The sequence below is a fragment of the Rhinoraja longicauda genome, chromosome 1 (genome assembly GCF_053455715.1).
Source record: "Rhinoraja longicauda isolate Sanriku21f chromosome 1, sRhiLon1.1, whole genome shotgun sequence".
In the NCBI taxonomy this organism is placed as follows: Eukaryota; Metazoa; Chordata; class Chondrichthyes; order Rajiformes; family Arhynchobatidae; genus Rhinoraja; species Rhinoraja longicauda.
In genome coordinates, this window is record NC_135953.1 from 21,373,485 (window position 1) to 21,388,654 (window position 15,170).

The following is a 15,170-nucleotide window of genomic DNA, read 5'->3' on the forward strand; positions in this document are numbered from 1 at the left end:
TCGCACCCGGTCCATCGCCGACCCCCAGATGAAGCGGAAGACAGCCCGGGTGATCCCCTTGGCGTAGGAGGGAGGGACGGGCCACACTTGCGCCAAGTACAGCAGCCTCGAGAGCACCTCACACCTGATGACCAGATTTTTCCCCGTGATGGAGAGGGAGCGCTGCTTCCACAGCTCCACCTTCTTCCCCACCTTGGCTATCCGCTCCAGCCAATTTTTGTTACATGCCTCAGCTTTCCCGAACCAGATCCCCAGCACTTTCAGGAAGTCAGGCCTGATGGTGAAGGGGATGGAAGATCGGTCGGGCCAGTTGCCAAAGAGCATGGCCTCGCTCTTCCTGCGGTTTACCCTGGCCCCCGTGGCCGACTCAAACTGGTCGCAGACGCTGATCAGTCTGCGGACCGACCCTGGATCCGAGCAGAAGACGGCGACATCGTCCATGTACAGGGAGGCCTTGACCTGAGTGCCCCCACTGCCTGGCAATGTCACTCCTCTTATGCTCGCATCCTTCCTGATGGATTCGGCAAAGGGTTCAATGCAACAGACGAACAAGACAGGGGAGAGAGGGCAACCCTGCCTGACTCCAGACCTGACGGGGAAGCTGTCTGATTCCCACCCATTAATTTGGACTGCAGATATCGGTGTAGAGCAGTTGTATCCACTTCCTGATTCCCTCCCCAAAGCCCATTTTGGAGAGCACGTCCCTCATGTACGTGTGCGATATCCTGTCGAAGGCCTTCTCCCGGTCCAAGCTGACCAGGCAGGCATCCACCCGTCTGTCCTGCACGTAGGCCCGCCCAGCGGGTGCAACCAAACTCGCTGCCTTCTCCACAAGCGCCGCCCAGCGGGGGCAACCAAACTCGCTGTTCGCTCCACAAGTCCCGCCCCCTCACGCATCTGATTGGACACATCAGGATAAGCCCCCCCCCACCTCCCGGCGCGATGCCTATCGCCGATTGGTGTCGCTCCACGTCAATCAGGCGGCGGCTTCGCCTTTCAAGTTGAGTTGACGGGGAGGGCGGCGGTGAGGTCCGACACGCACAGACTCATATTATTTTTAAACCCCCTTTACATTAGCTTATTTGAAAGGAGAAATTTTGTTTTGTTTAAATCGTTTGCTCCTGGCAGTGAAGGTGATATTTCCCCCACGGTCGGTGCGGAGCGTTGCGTTGCGTTGCGTTGGCGCCGCTCGCTGCCATGTTGGCTGCTCCTTCCCTCGCTCTGCTCGTCCTGCTCACTGCCGCCGCCACCACCGGCTTCCTCGTCGAGGCCAATGCCGACGCCGGCACTGTGATCCCGGCTGAAAGTAAGTCCAGGCTTCTGAAGAAGGGTCACCTATTCCTTTTTCTCCCAGAGATGCTGCCTGGCCCGTTGAGTTCCTCCAGCATTTCGTGTCTCGTCTCGTCTCCTCCAGGCTTCTCTGGTGTCTGTCTGTACGCATTGTGTTGCCTTTAATTAAAACAAAAGAGGAAGGATGAGCTGGGGTGGGGGTGGGGGTGGTGGTGGGGGGGGGGGGGGGGGAGAGCTCGTCACCCAAAAGGGAAGAGCAACTCAGCGGGTCAGGCAGCATCTGTGGATAGGAATGGACAAGACGAGATTTCGGGTCTGAACCCTTCATCCGCACTGACATGTTGACTGTCCACAGATACTGCCTGACCCCCACTGAGCTCCTCCAGCTGCTGTGCCTTTTAAAAAAATTAGATTTCCATACAGCATCTGCGACTGCGGTCTCTTGTGCTTCCATTGGACAGACGATCAATCAAACCGCAAAGCTGTTTGGTTAATAGTCGAGAACGGTGTATGTGGGATATTGAGAATTTAATGTTTGTCATTGGAGAGCTGTCATGTCTGTTGTATGGCCTGCATGGAGACTGCAAAGAGAATGTAGATGCTCCTAGGAATCTGAATGACCACACTTGCAAGAAGTGAGGATGCATTGAACAGCTTGAGTTCCAGCTGGATACACTGCAATGCATCTGTTTGGATGAGAGTTATATGGATAGCATTTTTGGAGATAGTCACCTTGTAACTGCCATCAAAGAAAAACTGGAGGCCAATTCACTGGATGTATTCAGAGTGAGTTAGATAAAGTTCTTGGGGCGAACAGAATCAAGGAATATGGGGAGAAAGCAGGAACAGGGTACTGATTCTGGATCAGCCATGTTCATATTGAATGGCGGTACTGGCTTGTAGGGCCAAATGGCCTACTCCTGCACCGATTTTCTATGTTTCTATGTAAGAAAAGCAGGCAGGTAATCAACAAATTCTCAGAATGCATCCCACTATGGAATTATTTTTCTCTGTTGGAAAATGGCCAGGGTGAATGCTACTTTGGGATCATGGCCACTGCCAAGATCATGGCACTGTGGATGGCTTAGCTACTACACAAGTGGTGAGAACCAAAAATCCAAATGTAAAAGTGGTGAGAAGAGGAGGTGGGTGCTTCTGTAGCCGCAGAGGTGAATATAATACCTGTGGACCTGTTCTTATTCCAAGCCGATTCCAGTTACCTTCCCAAACAAAAACTCTTTATCCCTACATTGATTTTTGCACTGGTGCAAAATTCATCTTTTTTCTTCCACCATTGTATCTAACTTTCATTTTGTTTTCAGATTCTCTTGGACTATCTCTGACCTTTCTCTACCATTCTGGATCTGTTTGTTTCAGGAGACAATCTAGCCATTGCTATCTACTATAATCTCATCTGAATCCTGTAAACTTGCCATTCCTTTTTTTCCAGTTTCTCTGTCTCTGTCGCATCTCATAGAGTCTTACAGCACAGAAACAGGTCCTTTGAACCTACTTGCCTGTGCCCATTCTCATCCAAATCTATTCTCAAGATTAGATCTTCTGCACTAGGGCTTCTGAACTGTCCTGGAAACATGGCTTCCCCTCTGCCATAATGGATAGCCCCTTGCAAGCCTTTCCTTCATTTCCTGCACAACTGTTCGTGCCCCTTTTTCCCCTCACAGAATAGCAATACAGTTCCATTGGTCCTCACTATTCTGCCAGCACCCACACCCAACGTCACCAGCTCCAATATGATCCACCACCATTAGTCGTGTATTCACCTCTTGCCCCCAGCTCCCCCCCCCACTGGTCCGCTGTCCCCTCTTCTTTCATAAGGTCATAAAGCAATAGGAGTAGAATTAGGGCCTTCGGCCCATCAAGTCTACTTCGCCATTCAATCGTGGCTGATCTATCTCTCCCTCCTTACTCCATTCTCCTGCCTTCTCCCCATAACCTCTGACTTCCTGAGGTTCCACTCTCTTTTTGACTTGCTAGTCTGCTCATTCCCCCCTGTCCCCTGGCACTTTGCCCTGGAATTATAGAAGATGTTACACCTGCACCGTTACCTCCTCCCCCACCACTCACCAGGGACCTAAATAGCCTTCCAGGTATTGTACAATTTCATTTGCACCTCTTCCAAACTGGTCAACTGTATTTGGTTGGATTATTGCTCTGTATTGGTGAAACTAAGTGTAGACTAGGTGACTGTTTTGTGGAGCACCGTCAGTTCTTGACTTCTCTGTTGCTATGGAGAGAACAAACATAAATTGGAAGAACATTTTGTATTCCATTTGGGTAGATACAACGTTATGGAATGAACGGTGAATTTCCCGTGTTCTCCTCCTACACATATGTACTATGCTGCTCATTTTCTTCCCCCTTTGTTCACCTCTCCTCAACCTCCATTTGGTTCCATTCACCCATCATTTCCTTCTCATTTGTTTCCACCTATTACGTATCAACTTTGACCCTTTCTCCCCAAGCACCACCTCCTCCATCCAGCTATACACTTGCAACCTTTCCTCTTCACTCTCAGTCAATAGACAATAGGTGCAGGAGTAGGCCATTCAGCCCTTCGAGCCAGCACCGCCATTCAATGCGATCATGGCTGATCACTCTCAATCAGTACCCCGTTCCTGCCTTCTCCCCATACCCCCTCACTCCGCTATCCTTAAGAGCTCTATCCAGCTCTCTCTTGAAAGCATCAAACGAACTGGCCTCCACTGCCTTCTGAGGCAGAGAATTCCACACCTTCACCACTCTCTGACTGAAAAAGTTCTTCCTCATCTCCGTTCTAAATGGCCTACCCCTTATTCTTAAACTGTGGCCCCTTGTTCTGGACTCCCCCAACATTGGGAACATGTTTCCTGCCTCTAATGTGTCCAATCCCCTAATTATCTTGTATGTTTCAATAAGATCCCCCCTCATCCTTCTAAATTCCAGTGTATACAAGCCTAATTGCTCCAGCCTTTCAACATACGACAGTCCCGCCATTCCGGGAATTAACCAAGTGAACCTACGCTGCACGCCCTCAATAGCAAGAATATCCTTCCTCAAATTTGGAGACCAAAACTGCACACAGTACTCCAGGTGCGGTCTCACCAGGGCCCGGTACAACTGTAGAAGGACCTCTTTGCTCCTATACTCAACTCCTCTTGTTATGAAGGCCAACATTCCATTGGCTTTCTTCACTGCCTGCTGTACCTGCATGCTTCCTTTCAGTGACTGATGCACTAGGACACCCAGATCTCGTTGAACATCCCCTCTTCCTAACTTGACCCAGAATGTCAAATTGCACCTGAGAATCTTAGACTCGTACAGCACAAAAATAGGCCCTTTCGCCCAACTTGCACATGCACACGAGTCCCACCTGCCTACATTTGGCCCATATCCCTCTAAACCTTTCCTATCCATGTACCTGTCCAAGTTTATTTTAAATGTTGTTATAGTACCTGCCTTAACTACTTCCTCTGGCAGCACGTTCCATATACCAACCTCTCTATGAAAAAGATGCCCCTTGGGTTCCAATTAAATCTTTCCCCTCTCACCTTAAATCTATGTCCTCTGGTTCTTGATTCCCCTACTCTGGCTAAAGGCACTCTGCATCCCCCTTACTATCCCCCTTATGATCTTATACTCCTTTATACGATCACTCACTCATCCTCCAGCTCTCGAAAGTCTTAGACTGCCCAACCTCTCCCTATAGCTTAAACCTTCAAGTCTTGGCAAAATCCCTGTAAATCTCTGCATTCTTTCCACTGCAACAACATCCTTCCTATAGAAGGGTGACCAAAACTGAATATAATACTCCAAATACAGCCTCACCAACGTCTTGTACAACTGTAACATAACATCCCAACTTCTACACTTAATACCCTGATCTTTTCCCTCCACAATTGCTGCTTGGCCCATTGAGTTCTTCCAACATTCCTTTGTTTATTCTAGATTCCAGCATAGGCAGTCTCTTTTGTCTTTATGGTGTTTTATCTCCTTATGTCAGGTTCCAGCATATCAGCACAGTTGCAGGGGTGGTCAACAGACAGAGGACATGGTTCACAACGGTTCCAATGACATGGGGGTAATATGACGGATTAGATCCAGCAACCTTTTTCGGGAGTTAAGTAGGAGATTAAAAAAGCAGGAGTTTGAAAATTACAATCTCTGGATTACTTCCAGTACTATGATCTATCTAGTAAGGGATAGGAGGATGGATCAAATGAATGCGTGCCGGAGGAGGTGTTGCCCGAGCGATGGCGGGGGCACTAGAATTTTCCATATCTTCATTGGCCACAAAAGAGATACCAGTTGATTGGTGAATAGTGGATGCAATTCCATTTTTTTTAAATGAAAGGCAGTAGGGCAGTAGGGATAGGCAAGTAATTATGCAGTACCCTCCATAATGTTTGGGACAAAGACCCTTCATTTATTTATTTGCCTCTGTACTCCACAATTTGAGATTTGTAATAGAAAAAATTAAATGTGGTTAAAGTGCACATTGTCAGATGTTAATAAAGGCTATTTTTATACATTTTGGTTTCACCATGCAGAAATTACAGCAGTGTTTATACATGGTCCCCCCATTTCAGGGCACCATAATGTTTGGGACACAGCAATGTCATGTAAATGAAAATAGTCATGTTTAGTATTTTGTTGCATATCCTTTGCATGCAATGACAATAGACAATAGGTGCAGGAGGAGGCCATTCGGCCCTTCGAGCCAGCACCGCCATTCAATGTGATCATGGCTGATCATTCTCAATCAGTACCCTGTTCCTGCCTTCTCCTCATACCCCCTGATTCCGCTATCCTTAAGAGCTCTATCTAGCTCTCTTGAATGCATTCAGAGAATTGGCCTCCACTGCCTTCTGAGGCAGAGAATTCCACAGATTCACAACTCTCTGACTGAAAAAGTTTTTCCTCATCTCAGTTCTAAATGGCCTACCCCTTATTCTTAAACTGTGGCCCCTTGTTCTGGACTCCCCCAACATTGGGAACATGTTTCCTGCCTCTAACGTGTCCAACACCTTAATAATCTTATACGTTTCGATAAGATCTCCTCTCATCCTTCATGACTGCTTGAAGTCTGCGATTCATGGACATCACCAGTTGCTGGGTGTTTTCTCTGGTGATGCTCTGCCAGGCCTGTATTGCAGCCATCTTTAGCTTATGCTTGTTTTGGGGGCTAGTCCCCTTCAGTTTTCTCTTCAGCATACAAAAGAAATGCTGGAAGAACTCAGCAGGCCAAGCAGCAATTGAACAAATAAATATATCAGTATAAGTGGCCATAAGGAAGATGTTTGTTGTACAAATTCAGTAATGCTTCTTAGAGAACAAAGTCCAATTTGACTATTTATTTGAAATAAATGGATAATTCAAATAAATGTGAGGTGATTCACTTTGGTAGAACAAACCAGGCCAGGACTTTAAATAGTGGGGCCCTGGAGGAGTGTTGTAGAATGGAGATTCTTCGGGGTACGTGGTTCTGTGATGATGGCTTCACAGATGGATGGGATGGTGAAGAAGGTGTTTGGCATACTAGCTGTCATCAACTTGTGGCGCGTTGAAAAAGGCCCGAAATAAAGGCGAGGAGCCGGGTATTTCGGGAGGTTTGATTTTATTACAGTTGTCAGACTGGTCAAGTCTGCCAGAATGCAATCTTGCCCAAAACCTCGTCCTTTATAACTGTAGCAAAGGGCCGCCCCCCCTGGACCGGTCCATTCCCGTGCCGAGGGGTCGGTAGTGGTATGGCCCGACCCTTGGGAGCGACTCTCTGGCCCGGACTGGATGGACGAGCTACCATGGGTCTTGCTGGGCATCCGGACTGTGCCCAAGGAGGACCTGGCCTCTTCTTCAACGGAGCTCGTATACTGGTCGCCGCTCACGGTGCCCGGGGAGTTCGTGCCCTCGTTGCCGGTGCGAGGGCACAGCCGTGTCCTCATCCACCCTTCAGTTCCTTCATGGTACATTCCGCCCGTACGTGCTATCGGCCCTCTGGGACTGCGCCTATGTGTTCCTGCACCTTGTCGCCCACCGGACGCCACTCCAGAGACCGTATGAGGGCCCGTACCGGGTGCTGGAGCACAGACAGACAACCTTTGTCTTGGACATGGGGGGCTGGCCGGAGGCCGTGTCAATTGACCGCTTGAAGCCGGCCCACTTGGACATTGACCCAGCCTCGGCCACGAGGTCGCCCCCCTTTGCGCGTCTCGCCACCTGTCCCTCCATCTGTGCCTCCACCGGCCCCTCTGTCAGCCGACTTTCGTACGCGGTCCGGTCGGGTTGTGCGACCACCAGTGCGTTTCGTGCCTCCGGTTCTGGGGGGGGGGGGGTCCTGTGGCGGCTCCCAAGGGTCGGGCCATACCACTACCGACCCCTCGGCACGGGAATGGACCGGTCCAGGGGGGCGGCCCTTTGCTATAGTTATAAAGGACGAGGTTTTGGGCGCGATTGCATTCTGGCAGACTTGACCGGGCTGTCAACCGTAATAAAATGAAACTTCCCGAAATACCCGGCTCCTCGCCTTTATTTCGGGCCTTTTTCGACGCGCCACAAACTAGCATATTGAGTACAGGAATGGGATGTCATGCTACAGATGTACAGGATGTTGGTAAGCTCACATTTGGAGTAAAGTATGCAGTTATGGCAGCTCCTTTCTTGGAAGGGTGTCATTAAACTGGACAGGGTAAAAAAAATATTTATGAGAATGTTATTGTGTCGAGAGGGTTTGAGTTACAAGGATAGGCTGAGTCTTATTTTCCTTGGAGACATAGAATATTTTGTTGTGAAATATGAGGTTGTATTCTATACCCACTATATTAAACATTGTAATCTTCCAGGAAGCTCATCTTATTTTTATTCATAAAAATATATTCCTAATTTTCTGTAATAGCAGTTTGTGAAAAGAGCTAAGAGCTTAGATGTAGTGCTTTATATACCACTGAAAACTTTTGAGTAGAATTAGAAACATTCAGAATTCATGAGATTTTACAAATGGGCTAGTTGTAAAATTGAAATTTGATCAATGGAAACCCATAAAATAAGCCAATTTATTCAATTTACATAGAAACATAGAAAATAGGTGCAGGAGGAGGCCATTCGGCCCTTTGAGCCAGCAGCGCCATTCATTGTGATCATGGCTGATCGTCCACAATCAATAACCCGTGCTTGCCTTCTCCCCATACCCCTTGATTCCACTCTACCTCTCTCTTAAATCCATCCGGTGATTTGGCCTCCACTGCCCTCTGTGGCAGAGAATTCCACAAATTCACAACTCTCTGAGTGAAAAAGTTCCTTCTCACCTCAGTTTTAAATGGCCTCCCCTTTATTCTAAGACTGGCCCCTGGTTCTGGACTCGCCCAACATTGGGAACATTTTTCCTGCATCTACCTTGTCCAGTCCTTTTATAATTTTATATGTTTCTATAAGATCTCCCCTCATCCGTCTAAACTCCAGTGAATACAAGCCTAGTCTTTTCAATCTTTCCTCATATGTCAGTCCCACCATCCCAGGGATCAATCTCGTGAACCTACGCTGCTCTGCCTCAATTACAAGGATGTCCTTCCTCAAATTAGGAGACCAAAACTGTACACAATACTCCAGATGTGGTCTTACCAGGGCCCTATACAACTGCAGAAGAACCTATTTACTCATATACTGAAATCCTCTCATTATGAAGGCCAACATGCCATTAGCTTTCTTCACTGCCTGCTGTGTAGTTTGTAGTTGACTTTTTCACATCTGTTGACACTGACAATTATAATTTTATGTACTGGACCATTTTTTCCAGTTTAGGTGGGAATCTGTAAAGTAGTCAGGTTGGGGAAATGTGTTTCATATTCTAATTTGAAAGATTATTAATTACTTGAGTATGCTATTCCAACTGTCCAATGGCAAGGTGTCTGTGATTATCTTATTTATTTTATTTATTGATGATCTGGGGTCAAGGAAAGAGCATTCACGTCGTGGCCCTGTTTCCACCAATCTTTCCATCACGACACACAAGAAGCGCAAGACGCCATTGTATGCAGATGCCGAGAAGTGTGTTTAGCTCTGGCTGAACAATTTCTAATGTTGTGATGTGGACTCGATAAGAAGATTGATGATCTTATTTATTAGATTGTGTGTGAGCTGCTTCAAGAAAAGAGTAACGTTTTGGTGAAACAGAGCTGGCTGACTTTAGATGTTTTGATGTTTGTCCCACAGGTCGTCCCTGTGTTGATTGCCATGCTTTTGAATTCATGCAGAGAGCACTGCAGGACTTGAAAAGAACTGCAAATAACTTAAATACAAGGGTAAGTCTGGATTGCTCTTTATGGCGAATTCATAAAACAATAAATCAAAGTACAACAAATTTAAACAGACTTTGATTTATTTAAAAATATTACAGAGAGCATGCAGCATAAACGCATAATTTCATCTTGCCTGACCCTAGATATGTTCCATCTCCCTTTCTAAATGTAGCTAGGGAAAGCCAGTTCTTTGGCACCACTTTGTAATGAATTATTAAAGATGCGTAAAATATCTGCGCTCCCAGTATTCTTTTAGAATGTGTGAATGAAATCCTCCAACGGGTTTTATCATCTTTTTAAATTTGGTTTGCCTATTTTTTCATTTAGATGAAATATAGTTACAAGATATCTAATTTTATGTTCCTTTGTCACATGTATTCGACCTGCTGTGCTGGTTAAACAGTTAAACAAAATATAAATAATTTTGCTATAGACGCCTATGATTTTCATATCTGTCATCCCTATTCTCATTCTGTCAGTATGGTTTTACCTAGAATAAATGTCACAACGTTTGCACAAATGAATCAGATAGCTTCTGTTAATTATATATACTCTTTCATGGACAGATAAGCTAAAGTCCCCAGAGCAACCCATCTTGGCTATTTTATTCATGATCAAAGAATTTTCTAATGTCCGCAGGTAAGGGAGATGTAGACGGATTGCAGAGGGATATTGATAGGTTGTGTAAATGAACAAATTGTTGGCAAAAGGAGTCTAATGTGGGAAAATGTGAACTTGTTCTCTTTGGGGTTGGGTGGGGGGCAGGAGGATATTGAAATAGATCATCGTACAGGAGATGCTGAGTAGTTTGGGTCTGTTTTCATTGGTCTTTAGAAGAATGAACGGCAATCTTATTGAAACATAAACAATTTGTGGGTTCAACAGAGTACGTACGGAAGATTGTTTCCCCTCTTGAGTGACCAGGAATGTTTTAAGACCAGGAAACATAGTCAGAATAGAGTGGTGGCAATTTGAGACTGAGATGAGGAAGAATTTCTCCTCTCAATAATTCTTTTTCCCCAGAAGTCTGTGGAGGTTGCATCCTTGAATGTATTCAAAGCTGAGATTTACATTTAATCAAAAGTAGAATTGAGGATTGTATGGATAGGGAGGGAAAATGGTGAAGATAGTTGAATTACCTGTGATCTTATTGAAAGTCAGAAGAGCATCAAGGAACCTATTCCTTGTTAGAGTCTTGTAATGTCTTGTCTTCACCAGAATTAGACATATGTTTGAGAAATTGATTTGTTACTTGTAAATGGATGTGGACGTTCATATTGTGCACTCTCTGATGGAGGAAGAACGGGTTAGCAGAGGAGATGTGAGGATGTTGCTGGGACCAAAAATTCAGTGTTATAAAGTGTGACTGCCTTATTTGGGATTTTATTTTGGAATAAAGGAGGCAGCTTTATAGATCTCAATTAAATCATTAAGACTTAGACAGGACAAATAGAAGTACCCATTTCTCTTGGAGGTCAGTACTTGGGTCGCATAGATTTAAGCCAATTGGCAAAAGTGCCTAAATGCCCACTTGAAGAGCCACAACTTGCAGGCCAATGGACCTAGAGTTAGAAAAGTAGATGAATCTAAATTCAGTTTTTTGCCAAATGGATACAATTTGCTGATTGCCTTCCTGTGTGGTAATTATTTGAGAGTCTGTGCGGCAGTATTAATTTAAAATTTACTTTCAAATATGCATCTATATTTACTAAACTAAATTTGATTTTTAAATCTATAGATTAATATTTTTGGAAGGATAGTGAAGTTGTAACAGTTACTTTAAAGGGACCAGAACATTTGCAGTTAAATTTTAAAAAGTGCAGATGCTGTTAATCTAAAATAAAACCAGTAAATACTAATAGTCAGTCGTCAGGCTGCAAACAGAGATGTAATGCCGAGGTAGACACAAAATGCTGGAGTAACTCACCGCAGGCATGTGAATTTTCCACGTTTTTAAAATCCATTTTCCGCGCTTTTTGCATGGTTTCCGCGTTTTTCACTTTGCCAATTAAATGGAGAAATCGGATCGAAAAAAAGAAAAAAAATGATGAATAGACTTGTAATGAACACTAAGTTGTGCTAGAGGTCGCTAGGGGTTCCGTGAGAAAACCCCCCTCACCCGCCTTGCACGCCCTGGAAGTCTCCCCGGAAATGTGGCACCTAGGCTGGGCAAGGCAGCCAATCTCGACCTCATCGGGACTTCCATGGCCAAATTGTCAATTCGGCCGCTAGAGGTTCCGCGAGAAATTCCCTGCGCCGTGGAAGTCTCCCCGGAAATGTGACACTTAGGCTGGGCAAGGCAGCCAATCGGGACTTCCGCGGCTAATCGGTGGATTGAATTTGCAACCTGCGGCCGGGGCTCAGGAACTCCAGTCCAGCTGGAGCTAGCAAATCTATCCCCATAGCCGTCTTCCTTGGCCTGCTGGATAAACCAGCAAAGCTCTGGAACCAAAAGTGCCAGAAAAGCAGTGGTGGAACTGTAATGAGTAAATATTTAATTTAAGTGCAAGATTATATAACTAAATTAATTAAGACAGGGTTAAAATATAAAACGCAGCAGAAAAGCCAATTACCACCTTTTTGGGCTGATTATCAATTAATGTGCGAATTTACTTCAAAATGTTACTAGTGTTCAGTGACATATTCAGAAGCACTAAAAGAGGCTTGACACTGGTAATTTTGTGTGTCATTTTTTGACCCTCGTTGTATGCCTCGCGCAAGCGTTTGGATCTTTCCCGCTTTTTTTTACCTCACTCACATGCCTGTCAGCGGCACAGGCAGCATCTCTGGAGAGAAGGAATGGGTGATGTTTTGGGTCGAGACCCTTCTTCAGACAGAGGTTAAGGTGGGCAGAGGTGTTCAGCGAAATGATCGCTGACAATAGACAATAGACAATAGGTGCAGGAGTAGGCCATTCGGCCCTTCGAGCCAGCACCGCCATTCAATGTGATCATGGCTGATCATTCTCAATCAGTGCCCCGTTCCTGCTTTCTCCCCATACCCCCTGACTCCGCTATCCTTAAGAGCTCTATCTAGCCCTCTCTTGAATGTATTTAGAGAATTGGCCTCCACTGCCCTCTGCGGCAGAGAATTCCACAGATTCACAACTCTGAGCCTGCGCTTGGTCTTGCCGATGTACAGAAGTTGACACCTGGAACAGCGGATACAGCAGATGAGGTTGGAGGAGGTGCAAGTGAACCTCTGCCTCACTTGAAAAGACTGTCGGGGTGCTTGGATAGAGTCGAGGGGGGAGGTAAAGGGACAGCTGTTATACAGCATATATTCCTCCAACACTTTCGCCACCTCCAACGGGATCCCACTACTGGCCACATCTTCCCATCTTCACCCCTTTCTGCTTTCCGTCGAGCTCCGCAATCATTTTGATGATCACCTCCTCTCGGTCCACCTTAACCTACCAGATCTCCTGGTTGCTCAGCACTTTAACTCCCCTTCCCGTTCCCAATCTGACCTTTCTGTCCTGGGCCTCCTCCATTGTCAGAGTAAGGCCCAGCGCAAATTGGAGGAACAGCACCTCCTATTTCGCTTGGGTAGCTTACACCCCAGCGGTATGAACATTGACTTCTATAACTTCAAATAGCCCTTGCTTTCCCTCTCTCTCCATCCCCACCCCCTTGCCAGTTCTCCCACCAGTCTTACTGTCTCCGACACATTCTATATCCCACTCCCCTGACATCAGTCTGAAGAAGGGTCTCGACCCGAAACGTCACCCATTCCTTCTCTCCAGAGATGCTGCCTGTCCCGCTGAGTTACTCCAGCATTTTGTGTCCATCTTCCATTTAAACCAGTATCTGCAGTTTTTTCCTACACATGGAATGCTGAGGCTCTATAAGGCGCAGGTCAGGCTGCATTTGGAGTACTGTGAGCAAATGTGGGCTCCATATCTGAGGAAGGATGTGCTGGCTCTGGAGAGGGTCCAGAGGTGGTTTACAAGAATGATTCCAGTAATCAGTGGGTTGGCATATAATGAGCGTTTGACAGCACTGGACCTCTACTCAGTGGAGTTAAGAAGGTTGAGGGGGGACCTCATTGAAACTTACAGAATAATGAAAGGCGTAGATAGAGTGGACGTGGAAAGGACGTTTCCACTGGTGGGAGAGTCTAGGACCAGATATCACAGCCTCAGAATTAAAGGGCGCTCTGTTAGAAAGGTGAGAAGGAACTTTTTTTTGTCAGAGGATAGTTAATCTGTGGACTCATTGTCACAGAGGGCTGTGGGGGCCGTCTGGATATTTTTTAAGGCAGAGATAGACAAATTTTTGATTAGAACGGGTGTCAAGGGTTATGGGGAGAAGGCAGGAAAATGGGATTAGGAGGCAGAGATTAGCCCTGATTGAATGGTGGCGTGGACTCTGGGCCAAATGGCCTAATTCTACTCCTATAACTTGTAAATGTGTTAACATTTCAGGTTAAAGATCATTCATATTTTCAGCATGTTCTGTTTTTAGTATAAGCTGCATTTACAAGTTGAATATATTTGCCACTATATGACCATGTGTTTTGACACTTGTTTAAGAGTAACGCTATCTGTATATTTGCAGACGAATGACCTGCTCCTGAGAGTTGAAAAGCGGGCTTTGTGTGACTGCCTGCCTTCAAACCTATAGACGGAGGAATTGGAGCAATGAAGTGCCATGACACATTGTTCAGAATAGCGCCCTATGAATCATGTGACACACATACAAGTGAACTATGTTGATGAGAATGTGGTTGAAGGTTAGTTTAGTTGGGGATATATGAAACTTTACATGTCACTGCAGATATCTAATGTATCAAGTGTCTTTTAAAAAGGACTGAATGTTCAATTTATGAAGCCACTGTTTGGATTTCTCCTGTGTCCTGTTTTCACCAAGTTCCTTTACCCTTTCCTTTCTTTACCATTTCATCTCCTGAATGTTTTCCTTCCCCTCCTCTCATTTCACTGCACCTTAATTATTTCAAATCTCTACCCAGTATACCCCCATCAAGTAAACAGATGTTTTTAATGTGAGGAATTGGATATTGATGTGAGTGTGTACGTGTTTTACAGGTACTGTAACTTGTTTGCACTTTTATTTATACTGTACTTAGAAAGCATGAAATGTGATGTGATAAGAATTTAATGTTTCTTATGGGGATTCGACAGAAAAGTGGTGTTGAGGCAGAAGTTTGGCCATGATGTTAAAGGATGGCACAGCAGGCTGGGGTGGAGATAGGGAGACCAATAAGTCCTGTTATAATACTTATGTTGATATAACACTACAGTAACATTCCGTTGCATTTTATTATTGGTGAGTAGAATGTACTTTGTTGCAAGATTTAAATATTTAGCTGTGGAAATGTAATGTATAAGATTGACAAGCAGTTTTATTAACTTGTGTTGATCCTGAAATGTAACTTATTTGGCAGTGAAAATGGATGGTACAGTTGCCATTGTAACTTTTGAAAGTAAAATGCCATTCAACAGGAAATTTGATTTATTTATTTCATTGCATTCATACAATGAAAGTAAATGTGCTTCAATTCTAATTCATACTGGCTTATCATTTTTTCCAGTTATTGTAAGCATTAGATATTGAAACAGTCTTCCTCTTC

General features: G+C 45.2%; 1 protein-coding gene across 1 annotated transcript; it reads left to right on the top strand.

The window, feature by feature from the left end:
• The first annotated feature begins 968 nt into the window (after positions 1-968).
• nicol1 (NELL2 interacting cell ontogeny regulator 1) lies at positions 969-15,088 on the top strand. Its single transcript, XM_078416356.1, has 3 exons — positions 969-1,306; positions 9,493-9,581; positions 14,138-15,088. Exons 1-3 carry the CDS (start codon positions 1,198-1,200, stop codon positions 14,201-14,203), a joined length of 264 nt encoding a protein of 87 aa, XP_078272482.1. The 5' UTR covers positions 969-1,197; the 3' UTR covers positions 14,204-15,088.
• Positions 15,089-15,170: the final 82 nt, after the last annotated feature.

Coding starts and splice junctions, on each gene's coding strand:
- nicol1 (XM_078416356.1), top strand. CDS start 1,198: ATGTTGGCTGCTCCTTCCCTCGCTCTGCTCGTCCTGCTCACTGCCGCC. Junction 1,307..9,492: donor CACTGTGATCCCGGCTGAAA/GTAAGTCCAGGC, acceptor TTTGTCCCACAG/GTCGTCCCTGTGTTGATTGC. Junction 9,582..14,137: donor CAAATAACTTAAATACAAGG/GTAAGTCTGGAT, acceptor GTATATTTGCAG/ACGAATGACCTGCTCCTGAG.